This window comes from Prionailurus bengalensis, chromosome E4 (assembly GCF_016509475.1).
Source record: "Prionailurus bengalensis isolate Pbe53 chromosome E4, Fcat_Pben_1.1_paternal_pri, whole genome shotgun sequence".
Classification (NCBI taxonomy): domain Eukaryota; kingdom Metazoa; phylum Chordata; class Mammalia; order Carnivora; family Felidae; genus Prionailurus; species Prionailurus bengalensis.
In genome coordinates this window covers 41,091,184-41,108,162 of record NC_057360.1, presented here as the reverse complement: position 1 = coordinate 41,108,162, position 16,979 = coordinate 41,091,184, and the positions used below count along the sequence as shown (strand labels likewise).

General features: G+C 37.8%; 1 protein-coding gene across 3 annotated transcripts in view; it reads left to right on the top strand.

Annotated features, from left to right (window-relative positions):
- Positions 1-16,979, top strand: part of KDM5B (lysine demethylase 5B) — an 81,318-nt gene that overhangs the window by 26,766 nt on the left and 37,573 nt on the right. For all 3 annotated transcript variants that reach the window (XM_043568145.1, XM_043568144.1, XM_043568146.1), the window contains exons 2-8: positions 1,478-1,555; positions 3,181-3,303; positions 4,657-4,827; positions 11,352-11,486; positions 13,293-13,389; positions 14,626-14,735; positions 16,571-16,729. In XM_043568145.1, the coding sequence (XP_043424080.1) occupies positions 1,478-1,555; positions 3,181-3,303; positions 4,657-4,827; positions 11,352-11,486; positions 13,293-13,389; positions 14,626-14,735; positions 16,571-16,729 (873 nt within the window). The remainder of the gene's footprint in view (positions 1-1,477; positions 1,556-3,180; positions 3,304-4,656; positions 4,828-11,351; positions 11,487-13,292; positions 13,390-14,625; positions 14,736-16,570; positions 16,730-16,979) is intronic.

Below are 16,979 nucleotides of genomic sequence, written 5' to 3'. Positions count from 1 at the left end.
CTCCATGCCCAATGTGGGGCTTGAACTCAAGACCCTGAGATCTAGAGTTGTATGCTGTACTGAGTAAGCCAGCCAGGTGCCCCTGAAGTAACTTATTTATTATTTAATAGGTGTTATTTAATGTATGAAATATATTTCAGATTGTATTCCAAATGGCTAAGGAAGCAAAAGAAAATCACCTATAAAAATCCTATTTTTGCTGTATATTTTTCCAGGTTTCATTTTTCTGTTGCATAGCCTCTCTTTTCCTTCTTCTTTTGTTTTAATGTTCTCATTTTTATTTTTGAGAGAGACAGAGAGAGAATGTGAGTGGGTTAGGGGCAGACAGAGAGGGAGACACAGAATCTGAAGCAGGCTCCAGGCTCTGAGCTGTCAGCACAGAGCCTGACATGGGACTCGAACTCACGAGCTGTGAGATCATGACCTGAACCGAAGTCGGATGCTCAACCGACTGAGCCACCCAGGCGTCCCTCTTTTCCTTCTTAACATATGTAAAGAAATCTTTCAATGTCAATAAACAGAACTATACCACAGCATAAGTTTTTTGTCTTTTTGCTTTTTTAATGTGTTAAAATATTAAACATAATACTGAATTTACCATTGTAATTATTTTAAAGGTACAATTTAGTGTGATGTTAAGTACATTCACAGTGCTATACAACCATCATCAAAAATTCATCTCCAAAACCTTTTCATTATTGCACACTGAAACTCTGTACCCATTAACACAGCATAATTTTTATTCCTTTAACCATTCTCTTATTGTGGAAATTTAAGTTTCCAGTTTTGTCTAGTGATTGATACCATACATACTTTCCTTATTGTCTGATTATTTCTTCATGATAACAGTTCTTCTAAGAATCTGTAGCAGTTGATGTTTTAAAGAATCATCCTTAACATGAGCTTTGGATGGCAGTCTCTGCCATCCCATGTCCAAGAACTTATTCTTAATTTTATAATAAAAGTAAAAGTAACTAGGTTACATATATAAAAATATAGTTTATAGATGATTTAATATTAATATAGCTATTTTGTAAAAGGATAACTTCTGTGGAATAGAGGAATCAGTCTCTTTAAAAGTGATGTTCCAGGGCTCCTGGCTGGCTCATTATGAGGAGCATGCGACTCTTGATCTTGGGAGTGTGAGTTGGAGGCTTATGTTGGGTGTAGAGATTACTTACAAAATAAGTAATAAACTTAAAAGTCAGTGATTTTTCAACAGCTTGACATTCAGTGACATTATTTATTTGGAAGGGTGTGAGGAGGGGTGCATGCAGGATGTATCATTTGTATGGGGAAGGGTAATCATACATATTCTGCTGTTTTGGTGCAAAGAAGATTGAGAAAGTACTACCCATGTTCTGTTTTATTTTACTGGTAGGAGGTAACTTGTGTTTTACTTAACTGGGGTTTTAACATGATTTCTTGAATGTCAGAATTATAAATTCTTCTGATAAAAGCCTTTGCTTCTCCCTAGGATTGGCAGCCACCATTTGCATGTGATGTTGACAAACTTCATTTTACCCCACGTATCCAGAGGCTGAATGAATTGGAGGTATTGTCTTAACTACTGTTCTGGTTGCCTGTATTTCAGAGGGGTTTTCTTGGAGGAATCAGTCACAAATCTAGTGGTTTTAGTGAAGCTAAAATTTGACCAATAGTTGGATAATCATGGTAAAACAAATGACATTAAGGACATTTGCAGCCAACCAGATTTCATTCAAAAAATTTTTTATTTTACTGTTTATTTTTGACAGGGGGGGGGAGGGGCAGAGAGAGAGAGAGAGAGAGAGAGAGAGAGGCAAACACAGAATCTGAAGCAGGCTCCAGGCTCTGAGCTGTCAGCATAGAGCCTGACGTGGGGCTCGAACTCATAAACCGTGAGATCATGACCTGAGCCAAAGCCGGATGCTTAACTGACTGAGCCACCCAGGCGCCCCGTTTTTTTTTTTTTTTTAATTTTTTTTTATGCTAGATTTCATTAAAAACACTAATTTCTGTCAATCCTTGTTGACCTATTAATTCATTTAAATACTTCTAAATTTAGGTGGCATCCACAATAATTTAGGTTTTGAAAGGAATGTACTTTGAGAACCATCTAATGGAAAAGAATCTCCAGCTGTAATTTTCTTCCAAATACACATCTTCACTTAGATTTAATAATACACTTTAATTTCCTGAGGGGGGGGGGTTGAGGAATACTGGGAATTTTCAAGAGAAGAGGTGATTTTTCTTCAGTCTCTAGGCTACTGAAACTCTAAAGTGCAGGGTGAATAAGGCTTGGGTATTGATAACCTGGAGGTAGTGTTTTTATTAATGTTTTGCTAACCTGATTTTCATATTGAATCATGTTTTGTTTTTCTATAAAAAAACCAAACATTTTTAACATAAATGGAACACAAATGGATTTTGTGGAATCCCAGAATTTCTGTATTTTGTGTCTGTATTTTCAAGTTGAGCTTGAAGGATAGGAAATGAGTACTAACTTTGAAGTCTTAGACTGTGGAACATCTGAACATTCATTTCAGTTTTGTTCTTGAGCAAGGTAAAACTCCTAAAATTGACTGACTTCCATTTAATATTCAAGAAGGGGAAAGAAAAATGACCAACAGAATTTTTTTGGACAAAAAAAGTTTTTAATGACTTTATAGACAATAATAATAATCTGTTAAAGGAATAACATTTAAGAAATTTTCCCTGGCTATCCTTTATCGTATCAGGACTTGTTAAAATTGGTATGAAATCACTGTTGTAATTTTGTTTTTAGATTTGTGTTTGAGAAAATTAGAAAATTTGTACTTGGAAAGAACAGACCTTTAAAATACCCCAGTTGTAAAAAGACTAAGAGGGACATATAGAAGCTTGTGATATAATTTTAATCAATAATAAAATTGTGCTTATAGAATTCCTTAAATGAAGTACTTTTCAGAGTGCCTACTTAAGGAAAGGCTTACTGAGTTTTTAACTCTGCCTGACACATGGTAGGGGCTGAATTAAATTTTTGTTGAGTTCATGTATAATTATTTAACCAGCTTTCTTTTGTGTATTTTTTGGCCGTTTCTCTATTGAATTCAGAAGTGATATTTCACTTAAATATTCTAAGAGTGAAAATACCACACACATAGGTAGGAGTCTTAAAATAAGCTGGGTAAGATTAAAATTCACTTCTGTGTCATTTAGGCTCAAACTCGAGTAAAACTGAATTTCTTGGACCAGATTGCAAAGTACTGGGAGTTACAGGGAAGCACTCTGAAAATTCCACATGTGGAAAGGAAGATCTTGGACTTGTTTCAGCTCAATAAGGTAAGAGGATAATGGCCATTTCCCTCATTTAGTATCTTTTATGCCAGCATAAATTTGATCTTCACTTTAAAAAGAAACTTTTTGTTTGAAATATGTAAAATGAAATTCTCCATTCACTTTAGTGATTGATTGGGCTCTACGTGTCACATCTGAAAGCCTTGAAAGCCTTATCTTATAGAATATTTTTTGCCACCATTTTTGTGTCATTTTATTTTTTAATTTATTTTTATTTTTATTAAAAAAATTTTTTTTTTAACATTTATTTATTTTTGAGACAGAGAGCATGAACGGGGAGGGTCAGAGAAAGAGGGAGACACAGAATCTGAAACAGGCTCCAGGCTCTGAGCTGTCAGCACAGAGCCTGACGCGGGGCTCGAACCCACGGGCCGCGAGATCATGACCTGAGCCGAAGTCGGCCCCTTAACCGACTGAGCCACCCCAGCGCCCTTGTGTGTGTCATTTTAAAACTTTATTAGTTCCGTAAGATCTCCTTTCTGTTTTATTGGAGTTAAAACAACTGACGCTCAGGGAGAAAATTGACCAAACTCTAAAGGTTGAGTCATAATTCAGTACTTTAACTTCAGGTTCATTCAGTGTAAAGCCTATATTCTTGCCAAACAAATGGTGCCATCTTTTCCTCCTCCTTAGTTTATGGAGAGTTTTAAGGGTCACAGAGTTAAACCAAGTACTAGGATTCGTTCTTTATTAGAGATTTAATTGTCGATGTAGTTCTTCCTCCTGGAAAATCTTGACTGCTTTGGGGAACTGAGAAGTAGTTTTTGGGGGTACAACATGTTTATGGGTATATTTTAATTTTCTAGCTTGAAATTAATAATACATACATATTTTTGTTTGGCTTGGAAAATGTATTTTTTTTAATGTTAATTTATTTTGAGAGAGAGAGACACACACACAGCATGAACAAGGGAGGGGCAGAGAGAGGGAGAGAGCAAGACTCCCAGGCAGGCTCCCCACTGTCAGCATAGAACCTGATGTAGGGCTCTATCTCATGAATGGTGAGATCATGACCTGAGCCAAAATCAAGAGTCAGATGCTCAACCAGGCCACCCACGTGCCCCGGAAAATGTATTTTTAAAAATTACCGCAGCCATGGGAGGGGAGATGAGCTGAATGGATAAGGGGCATTAAGGAATCTACTCCTGAAATCATTGTTACACTATATGCTAACTAACTTGGATGTAAATTAAGAAAAAAAAAGTAAAAAAAAAAAAAAAAAAAAAAAAATTACTGCAGCCAAGAACATGTTGTTCTCAGAGTCATACCTAGGTACAAGGGAATTAGAAGTGATTTCTATGTATGTGTTTCTAATTTCTTTCCTGTTTTATTTAACAGTTAGTTGCAGAAGAAGGTGGATTTGCAGTTGTTTGCAAGGATAGAAAATGGACCAAAATTGCCACCAAGATGGGATTTGCTCCTGGCAAAGCTGTGGGCTCCCATATCAGAGGGCATTATGAGCGAATCCTCAACCCCTACAACTTATTCCTGTCAGGAGACAGTTTGAGAGTGAGTCCGATCTTAACCTATTTTATTTCACTGCTTATTGGTATGTTATCTTTTACGGTGAATGAATAGGCCTTAATTCTTTGTGGAAGACATTGTTGAGAAGACTTTGTTTTGTGAATTTTTCCTCCAGTGTTTTTGCTGTTGTGTTTTGTGAGCAGCCATACTTAGAAGTTTGCTTTTGTAATGAACAAGGTTGTAGAGGAAATATCCTTTTGCTTCTGTCAGAAGCCAAAGTCTGTGTTTTATTTCACTAAGGCTGTGTCTTCCTTACTACAAGTACGTTATTATCGTGTTATGGCTCATGCTTTTGCACTCACGTACTATGGTAGTGCATATTACTAGTTGCCATGTGAAAATACGACCTGTGAAAGAAGTTGCCTATCTGTTGTCTTGCCAGCTGAGAGCTCCAAGGAGATTTTCAGATAGAATGCTGATGGGGTAAAAGGTAGGGGATTTGATAATACTGAATTGCTAATGGATCCCTCTTCTAACAGTTCCTGTGTAGCCATGTTTGTTTTCTTATAAAGATGGTATTTGTCAAATTATTCAGATAAGAACTTTTGTTGTAATTAAAGTAAAACAGTATTATAAGAACTTATTTCAAGACTGTGGTAGAAAGAAGAGTGTCATTGTCGGTTGATACCCTTTGAGTTATTCTAAGGCAAGAGCAGTAAGCTCTATAATTTTAAGAATTGTTACTGTGCTATAGAGAAGTAGAAAGATAATGACATACTTTCAGAGGGTAAACTACTAATCAAAATTGTGTCTTGATATTGTAGACATACCATCTGTAATGCTCAAATCCTTTAGATTTTTGTAACATTGCATTTTTGTTCCCTTTCTTCCTTCTTGATTCCAGGGGAGCTTTCTTTTTAGCCTGGAAGAACACGACCAGTCTGATATTCAGAAAGTTGTCATTGCTCTTAAATATACATGTGTGAATGTTTAATGAACTCAGGGATGAAATTTAGAACATTTTATGTGGAACCTTTATGCCTCTGTTTTATAGAGATTTGATTTACATACAGTTGGCTACAATAGATTTTTCTCTTTATTAACCTTTCTGTTTGAGTATGGAATTCACAGTGAGTAAGAGAAAAGAGAGCGTCTGCTTGCTTTGTGGGTTGCAACATTTTAAAAACATCTCCTCATACTTGGAGAGGCAGTATAGTTTCATAATTGAAAAACACATAAGTTGGGGCGCCTGGGTGGCTCAGTCAGTTGAGCGGCCGACTTTGGCTCAGGTCATGATCTCACGGTCCGTGGGTTCGAGCCCCGCGTCAGGCTCTGTGCTGACAGCTCAGAGCCTGGAGCCTGATTCAGATTCTGTGTCTTCCTCTTTCTGACCCTTCCCCGTTCATGCTCTGTCTCTCTCTATCTCAAAAATAAATAAACGTTAGAAAAAATTAAAAAAAAAAGAAAAACACATAAGCATTTACTCAATCGTAGTCTGAGAGGAATAGGTATTTAAAGCATTTACTCAATCGTAGTCTGAGAGGAATAGGTATTTAAAGATACCTTTTGTAAACATTAATCTACAACACAGATAAATACTTATTGAGCGGTCTGCTGTGTACCAGGTATGTTCGAGGCCCTGATAGGTATTCATTGCAGAAGGCTTAAAAACAAAGCAGAATCTGTTGACAATAAAACCTCCTGATCCTCTCACCTGTTTTTCGTTTCAAGGATATTTTTATGCATATATACCCAAACTGGGATTGTATTCTTCATATACAGTATTATATTCTACCTTTTCTCTGTTTAGCATATCGTGAGCATTTGCCATGTCATTGAATATTTTTGAAGATCTAGTAGCATTCCATTTGTGTGTGTGTGTGTGTGTGTGTGTGTGTGTGTGTGTGTGTGTTTCTGTCTTTGTTGTTGTTTAGAGAGAGAGCACGAGCAGGGGAGAGGGGCTGAGAGCAAGAGAGAGAGAGAGACAGAGAGAACGAGAGAGAGAATATGCCAAGCAGGTTCCATGCTGAGCATGGAGCCTGATGCAAGGCTCGATCCCACAACCCTGGGATTATGACCTGAGCCAAAATCAAGAGTTGGACACTCAACTGGCTGAGCCACTTAGGTGTTTTGGTATTCGTTTTTATATCCAGACCTTGATTTCCTCCTGTTGTTGAATGTTTAGGTTGGTTCCAGTATATGTATTTATTATACTATGATGGCTATTTTTTGTACCTAATTTTTGGCCCATTTCTGATTTTTGGAAATAATTCTTGGAGGAAAGAATAATTGGAATACATATATATGTATTTTAATATTTTTAATGTATGTTTATTTTTGAGAGAGAGAGAGACAAGAGTGCAAGGTGGGAGGCAGGGGCAGAGAGAGAGCGAGACACAGAATCTGAAACAGGCTCCAGACTCTGAGCTGTCAGCACAGAGCCTGATGCAGGGCTCAAACTCACAGATTGTGAAATCATGACCTGAGCCGAAGTCGTATACTTAACCGACTGAGCCACCCAGGTGCCCTGGAATACGTATATTTTTAAAAAGAGTCAAAAGCAATGAGATACCACCACACACCTATTAGAATGGTGAAAGACAGAACACTGACAGCACAAATGCTGGTGAGGATAACAGAAGTTTTCATTCATTGCTGCTGGAAGTGCAAAATGGCACGGCTACTTTGGAAGACAAGACACTTTGGCCGTTTCTTAGAAGACCAAACATACTCTCTTATCGTATGATCCAGCAGTCATGTTCCCTGGTATTTACACAAAAGAGTTGCAAACTTATGTCCACACAAAACCTGCACATGGATGTTTTTAGCATCTTTATTATTCATAATTGCCAAGACTTGGATGCAGCCAACCTGTCCTTCAGGAGGTGAATGGATAAATGAAATGTGTTATATCCAGAGAATGGAGTTCTATTGAGCATTAAAAAGAAATGAGATCTCAAGCCATGATAAGACAAGGAGAGGAACATCACTAAGTGAAAGAAACCAACGTGATAAGGCTGCATACATATACTTACATATAATGTAAGATTCCAAACCGTATGGTATTCTGGAAAAGGCACGTATGGTATTCTGGAAAAGGCGAATCTATGGAAACACTAAAAAGATCAGTGGTTGCCTGAGGTTTGGGGGTGAGAGGGAGGGAAAAATATTCACAGTACAAAGGATTGTCAGGGCAATGAAAATACTATACATGTCATTATAGGTTTGTCTAAACCCATAGAATGTACAATACCACAAGTGAATCCTAATGTCACCTATGGACTATGGGTGATAATGATGTGTATGTTCATGAGTTGTAACAAATATACTACTACTCTGGCAGAGGATGGTGACAGCGGGGGAGGCTGTGCATGTGTGACGGTGGGGCATATACAGTTAATCTCTACCTTCACATCTTGATTGTGCTATAAACCTAAAACTTCTCTAAAAAAATAAAGTCTTAATATTAAGGGAAAAAAAAGATGCCTAGTGAAGGAATTGTTTCAAAAGGGTGAACTGAAACCTAGAGTAAGTTTTGGGAAATTTGAGAAATGTTGAGCAGTGAAGTCCTGGTATAGTGGGACATAAGCCTCACTATTGTATTCCTATATTTTCTAGCTGTCTCAGCATATTGCTCTGTCTTTGTAGGATGGTGTCCTCATGCTGTGGTAACAGTTACCTCTAAATCCCAGTTTATCAAATAATAGTTAAAATTAGTCTGCATATATTCGCATTAGATACAAAGCAAACATATCAGGTGTGTGTTTGGAATTGTGGTTTGGAACAAAATAATAAAGCTTTTCACATATATTCTGAAAAGTTTCTGAGCTTGATTTTACCTTAGATCTCTAAAGTTCTTACAGAATGAAGCAGACCATAGTTTATGGAACCGTTTTAGACTTAGTGTGGGAGATAGGGACCACATATATAATCTCTGAATTTTTAAAAAACTGTTTTATTTCTTTTGAGAGAAAGCACATGCACACAAAGGGGGAAGGGCGGGGGTGGGGGAGGGGAGAGAGAGAGCCTCCCAAGCAGGCTCCATGTTCAGTGGGGAGCCTGACATTGGGGCTGGATCCCACGACCACAAGGTCCCAACCTGAGCCAATATTAAGAGTCAGATGCTTAACTGACCAAGCCACCCAGGTGCCCCTAGGAGTTCTGAATTTCTGACCATCCACTTAATAAAATTTTCTTGATTCAGTTCAGTTCATATCCGCACGATCATACATACTCGCTGGTTCAGTCATAAAAGCATGTTACTTTTGATCTTGGGGACATGAGTTCAAGTTCCATGTTGGGTGTAGAGATTACTTAAATAAATATTTTTTTTAAAAGTTAATATAAAAATATAAATGAGGCGGGGCGCCTGGGTGGCGCAGTCGGTTAAGCGTCCGACTTCAGCCAGGTCACGATCTCGCGGTCCGGGAGTTCGAGCCCCGCGTCGGGCTCTGGGCTGATGGCTCAGAGCCTGGAGCCTGTTTCCGATTCTGTGTCTCCCTCTCTCTCTGCCCCTCCCCCGTTCATGCTCTGTCTCTCTCTCTGTCCCAAAAATAAATAAACGTTGAAAAAAAAATTTAAAAAAAATATAAATGAGGCTAATTTATTTGTTTTTAATGTTTATTTTGAGAGTGAGTAGGGGAGGGGCAGAGAGAGAGGGAAGACAAAGGATCTGTAGCAGGCTTTGCACTGATAGCAGAGAGCCCAGTGTGGGGCTTCAACTCACAAACCTGAACCGAAGTTGGATACTTAATGGACTGAGCCACCCAGGTGCCCCTGAAAGAGTTTAATTTAGATGATAGGCAGGTTTTGTTCCCATCTGCATGTTTTTATTAAATATACTCTTGGGGCACCTGGTTGGCTCAGTTGGTTAAGTGTCCAAGTTCAGCTCAGGTCATGATCTTAGAGCTTGTAAGTTCGAGCCCCACGTTGGGCTCTGTGCTGACAGCTCAGAGCCTGGAGCCTGCTTTGGATTCTGTGTCTCCATCTCTCTCTGCCCTTCCTCCCCCTGCCCCTTCCCCCACTTTATCTCTCTCAGAAATAAATAAACATTAAAAAATTTTTTTAAATATACTCTAAATGCTCAATTTGAGGACTTGTTACAGAATGGAGGGTGGTATTCCATACTAACTTAGTTAATATTTCCAGATGAAATCAATGTATGAATTTAATTAGAATGAACAGAATACTTAATATACTTAGGCGGTTGTACCAGTTGTAGATTTATTACTTGTTTAAGAGTATCAAGTAATCTGCATCAGTATTATTTTCTAGTGCATCGTATTTCGTAGATGTTAGACATAGGTTGTCTTAATTACTCTGTTTTGGTTGCTATTGTTTCCACCCCTCTTCTATGGATTCTTTCTGTACCAGTTGTGAGACTATATGGTAGTAATGGTACCCATAGAGCAGGAGTTCTAGAAGATTATTATTTCACTGTATCTTATCCCAACATAGATGATACATTATACCCTAAGTAGTTACAATTGGGAACCTGCTTTTATAAATGTTTCTTATGATAATTATGGGCCCTATTATGAAGAAGTGTTAGTTACTTGAAATTCATATTAGATTCAGTGGTAATATTTTGATGTTACTCTGTTTTGTTGTGCCTGCATTTAAATACCCTCTATCAGCAAGCTTAGAATCAAACTAAAAAAATAATCAAAGCAGGAGACTCTTGTCTGATCAGAACCAAAGTTATTGCCGTGGGCTACTTATTAACCTTTGCCTTGTGAGTTAGACCTTGTAGGAATATGTTGAAGTAAATGAAAGCACTAATCAGGGAGAACAGTTTAGTCAAATTACCCGTTTTCTCAATTCAGATGATATCTTTTGATCACAGAACATTGCTAGTTATGTTTGAAACTGCAGAATTTTAAAATTTAGAAAACCTATTGGATTCCATATTTTATTACTCTAAACACTGTAAAAAATCAAATATTCTCAATAAGGAAGGTCATTTTTGGAGCTTAAAAGGGGCCTTTTTTTTTAATTAAAAAAAATTTTTTTTTGATGTTTATTTTTGAGAGAGAGAATGAGCAGGGGAAGGGCAGAGAGAGAGAGAGGGAGACACAGAATCTGAAGCAGGCTCCAGGCTATGGGCTGTCAGCACAGAGCCTGATGTGGGGCTCAAACCCACGAACCATGAGATCATGACCTGAGCCCAAGTCAGATGCTTAACTAACTGACTGAGCCACCCAGGCGCCCCTATAAGGGGCCTTTCTAATGGTTTGAGCCTTTAATTAATTGACAGTTGCAATCAGGGGTAATTGCAAGTGGCTCATTGGGAGGGCCTTGAGCCTACTGTGGCCTGGTGTAACCTGATGGCATGAACGGTTAAGTGAATTGAAGAAACACCATTCACCTGCTAAAAAATTGTTTAAGCTTTTATATGTGTGTGTATATGATTGGTAACTGCAGACTTGTGTTTATTTGGATTTTAAAAGTTGGAGACCTTTTATGTTTCTGTGTAAATAATCGTAAAATGTACCTTGCAAAATACATTGAAATTCTTAAGATTAAAAACGGAGAGGAAATTCATTAACAGACTTGTGTTTTATTTCTAGTGTCTGCAGAAGCCAAACCTGAGCACAGACACAAAGGACAAGGAGTACAAACCCCATGATATTCCCCAGAGGCAGTCTGTGCAGCCCTCAGAAACATGCCCCCCAGCCCGACGAGCAAAACGCATGAGAGCGGAGGTGAGAGCCTCATGCAGTTGATCAGAATTCTTGAGCCCTGGCACTAATGCCTGACTTATGCTGGATTCCTGTCACGTGTGTACTGTTCGTAGTTATGAACCTTGTTCACCTCACAGAAGGATGCTGTGTGTATTCTAGCTTTTACACTTGGGGAAACTGTCAAAAGGGTAAAGAGAACTCTTTCTAGGTTTATGCTGCCTGGACAGACAGCTGCTTAATTAACTGAGGAAGGACAGGCATTCATTGTGATGGTATTTGGTTTGCCTGTTTTGAAATTAGACGGTGTTTATTGGGGATTGAGGTTAGGAGATAGAAAGCTGGGAGCTATCGTTTTGTTTTATTTTGATCAGAGAGGATAGAGGATATTGAAAGCTGCTCTCCTGAGTTCCTAAAAAGGAATAGCAGATATTTATGCTAAGACAGAAAATAATTAGGCAGCATGGGAGTGGGGCATTGAATATATAAGATGAAATGAAAGTAGAACATAAGGGAAGATCAGGAGGAGAGAACTGATGAGAAAGATAGTTTGCATCAAGGTTTTTCTGCTCTGAGAGGTTTCCCCTGGGAAAGAGAAGATTATTTTCCCAGTTACTTTGTTTCCATACACACATGTGAAGGGGTGTTCTTGCCTGGCTTGATGGACATGTAAGTGTTAGCAATCAGTGATTAATGTATTAGCAACATCTTAGAGCTGACTAAGCCTCATCGCATTGATTGGTGTCTAAAACAGTCTCTGGTTATTAATAATTATTGGTCAAGATTAAAAAAGAGCAGTTTTGTTTTCTGAGGAAAGGGATATAAATAAGGCAATTATTTTTAGCTTAGGTAAGTTAGAGATAAGGAAAAAATTTGGGGCTCTATTTTTCTGAATTAAGACTGCCTCAGAATAGGAAAATAATGGTTATTTGAAGTCTGTAAGCATGCTCTTAAAGTTCATTAGTCTAAAAATTCTTGTTTGAGCACACCTTGGTCTTCAAATGTGTAAGACATGCCCTACTGCTCTGGATACCTAGGTCTGCCTAGATGAGAGGCACATAGGGTGATGATAGCACCCTGGGAAAAATTTTGTCTGCAGTGGACATCCTGAATACCTAGAAATGAACACAGGCAAAAATGATCAAGTGTAGTTCCACAAACCCTTGCTAAAGTTGTTTTGCTTCATTATTAAGTATTACCACTTTAAGAAACATTGGAAATTGAGACTGGCTTATTTACCCTCAATGATGGGGGTGGGGAATCTTTAGCAATTTAGTGATGTTAGAAGAGTAGTAGTTTGTAATAACAGTTTAATAGAAGAATTAATAGCAAATTATTATGGAAGCTGAGTTTTCTGTAAATAATGGGCAGACTTTGGAAGAAGCTAGCAGACCCTTCTAGGCTAATGAAATTAGGATATTTATATAACTGTGAGTGGTTGGGTTTAGTGATGACTGAATAAAGCATGAGGTGGGTTGATGAGAACTGGGAAGCTTCTAGGAGGAAAATTAGAGCTGTTCCCAATTCTGGTAGTGACATTTTCCCTCATTTATTCCCTGATCTTTGACTTTTCCCTATTTTTTTTTCTTCTTTTTTTTGGCCTACCTGAGTGGAGATACTCTTGTAATCCCAAAGATTTTGGTCCATTCCTTAAATAATAGTAATTTTAAGGGTGGATCTCTCCTTTGTGGTGAGAGAGAAGCATGTTTTGAAGGTCTACTAATGTAAACAATTTACAAGATTATAGTCACCTTGAGATTTCAGTTGGATTTTAGAAAATTCCTTTTTTTTTAAAGGAAATACTTATATATGTGACACTTTTTTTTAAAGGCCATGAATATTAAAATAGAACCAGAAGAGACAGCAGAAGCCAGAACTCATAACCTGAGACGACGAATGGGTTGTCCAACTCCAAAATGTGAAACTGGTAAGAAAGTTTATCCACGAGTAGGAAAAAAGTAAAAAGTAAATAAGTACAAATATCATTCATTTGTTAATTAAGGAAACACTGTAGCAACTATTAAATACTAATCAGTGGGTTGGGCCTTGAAATAAAATCTTAAAGTAGGTTAATGTCCCTGTTCTTGTAGTTAGTGACCAGTAGAAGTAAACATATATATATATATATATATATATATATATATATATATATATATTAGAAATACGATTCAGTTTCTCTACTGTCACTAATTGCTACTTTGAAATTTGGTTACATTGCATTCATTGAAAAGAAGTGATTAATGAGAAGCATAATTGCCTTTGACTGGATATCTGATAAGTTTATTTCAGGCATGGCAAGCTGATGTGCTTTCTAAATCTGAATTTTAGTTGATAATTGCTTGGCTGGCCATTGCTAGATGTTAGTCGATGAGAAGTAAGTTTAGGACTAAAAAGCTGTAAGAGAGGGCTCAAACCTTGTATAGGCAGGCACATACAAATGAAGACGTTATTCAAATTGGTTGTTCTAGTGATTGGTAAGTTATTGGAAAGGCAGCACAATGTAGTGGAAAGTAGATGATGGATTTTTAAAAATATAGGTCTGAATCTGAATCCTGGCTTAACCACTAACTAGTTGTATGACCTTCAGTATTTTTTGACTTCTTTTAGTATCTGTTTTCTTGTCCTTGAAATGGATTTGTTGCAAAGGGTTAAATAATTCATGGAAAGCATTTAGCACAGCACCTACCAGAGGATAGTTCACTAATTGATAGCTAGTGTTTTAGCCAAGATTCTCAGTCTTTGGAACCAGGAAGTTGGGGTAGTATGTATCATAGTTTATGAAGGAATAATCTATATTGTGGAAGAGAGGCTGTTGGTGAATTGTTAGTCTCTTATAGTTAAGATCACGAGGAACCTGCTTCCATCAATATATGTTATGTCTCAGTAACCTGTCATTAAGAAGACCACATCTTCAGCTCCTGTCTTAAAAGCTCCCAAACTGAGCAACATCTGCAGAAGTACCCACATTTAAATGTTGTGAGAGTTTGCATTTTATCATGAAGTAATGAGTACTTAGCCCTTGAACATGGCAACACTGGGTGCTGTTGCTGCAGTGAAAAGGAGGAGCAAAATTGTGTTTGTGTCCTGTGAGTGCTTGGGGTAGGGAGAGAGCAAGGTGAGTAAAGCGTAGTACCAGAAGAGCTAACTAGACTACCTCTTACAGAGAGAGAAATGAAAAGCATCGTCAAGCAAGAACCCATTGAGAAGAAAGAGTACATTGTAGAAAGCGAGAAGGAAAAACCCAAGAGCCGATCTAAAAAAACCACCAATGCTGTGAGTTGATACGTTTAAACGCTTTTACCCCTCAGTTATCCTTTTGTGCCTTACTTAGGACTGCTGGTTTAGAGTGTGACAATTAAAAGACCTTTTCATGTCAGTTTGTAGTATCTTTCTAATTGAGAAAATACACAAATGCCTTATGAAGATAATAACACCTGGCGGCCTTGACGCCCATTTTTCTGGAGTACATTCAATTTAGAGACAAATAATGGTGAGCTAGATTATATGTGGAATGTTCATAAATTACTAGATCACCTCCAAATGAGCTGAAAGCTAGATCCAAAAATCGTGTTGATGTTTTCCAACTTTACAACAAGGAAGGAAAAGGAAGGAAGGAAAAGAAAAGGAGTGAGGGGAATAGGAATTGAGCACCAACAGGAGTTGGAGGACTAAGTAGTCATTTTCTCAAACGGAAACTTAAAAGTGAGGCTTTAGGACATTACAGAGATCTGGTTGCTTTTCTTCACTGCCCCCTTCCGAGAGGCCAGTGAGTAGCTTGAACAAGTGCTTTTTATCTTGGAATTTGAAATTATTCCAATTAAGTGTCCTATTGATGTGTACCATCTCTTCCCCCCTCCCCTCCTACCACTGGATAAAAACAAACAAACAAACAAAAAAACCCCACAGAAAATGATCAGAACCCAGGTTTTTATTTGATACAAAAAAAGACTGAAAAAGTGAGACTCCCTTATTAGTTGAATTAGCTTTCCATATTTATTGGAAATGTATTAGTTTGCAAGGGCTGCCGTAACAAAGTATCACAGACTGAGTGGCTTAAACAACAGAATTTATTTTCTCACATTTCTGGAGGCTGGAAGTCTAAGACCAAGGCGTCTGTAGGGTGGATTTTTTCTGAGACCTCTCTACTTGGCTTGTAGATGGTCATCTTCTCCCTGTATCTTCACATGGTTTTCCTCTGTACACATCTGTGTCCATATCTCCTTTTCATCAGTACCAATCATTGGATTAGGGCCCACTCATTATGATCTCATTTTACCTTCATTAACCTCTTTAAAGACCCTGGTTCCAAATCCAGTCACGTTCTGAGGTACTGGGAGTTGGGACTTCAAGGTATGAATTTGGCGGGGGGGACACAATAGAGCCTGTAACAGGTAATAACTGTGTATTTTTATCACTGTGTATTTGGGGAACTTCCTAACCATGAATCCTTAAATAGAATATAAAGTAATTTATTGTGGTTAATTAAGTTAAACACTTTTCTTTCCTTTTGAACATGGAAAAATTGAATTTTTTATAAATTCTATTTTTGTTTAAGCTGACAATTTATTACCTGCTACTCTTCTAGATTATCATTCTCTAAACTACTAAAAGCTAGATATCTTAATAATGAACTTTAACTAAAAGACACAACTGAAAAAGTTTAGAGATTATACTTTAGAGTTGGGAATGCATTCAGCATTGTGAAATACCTCTTATAAAAGGTGAAGCATTTTCATTTAAAATACTTCTTATGGGGCGCCTGGATGGCTCAGTCGGTTAAGCATCCAATTCTTGATTTTGGCTCAGGTCATGGTCTCACGGTTTGTGGGATCAAGCTCTGCGTTAGGCTCTGTGTTGACAGCATGGAGCCTGCTTGGGATTCTCTCCCTTTCTCTCTCTCTGCCCCTCCCCACTTGTGTATGCATGCACACACAACGCACACAGTCTCTCAAAATAAATAAATAAAATACCTCTTATAGAGGGTGAAGCATTTGCATTTGAAGGAGGATGGAGAGACTAGATTATGCCTGACCGATTATTCTTAGAATTTCACAAAATCAAATTGTAGCTCATGTCCCATTGTTTTGTACCTATTTTTATTGCTACAGGTGGATTTGTATGTCTGCCTCTTATGTGGCAGTGGCAATGATGAAGACCGGCTTCTTTTGTGTGATGGGTGTGATGACAGTTATCACACCTTTTGCTTGATCCCACCTCTCCATGATGTTCCCAAGGGAGACTGGAGGTGTCCTAAGTGTTTGGCCCAGGTAAGAATTAATGGCAGAGATGGCATTAGAGAATTTCCTTCAGAAAACTTTTTCTTTGCTTTTGGGTTTTAGATTTAGTAGTTGATAATAATGATGCTCAAAAAAAAAAAAAAAAAAAAAAATTGGGCTGGACCTGAATAGGAAGGAGGTCTTGACAGTGAGTTCTATAGCCATGCAAGGAGCTAAGAGGCAGAAAAAAAATTTTTAACTACACCTAAAATGTTTTTTTCCTTTAAGAAAGCATTGCATG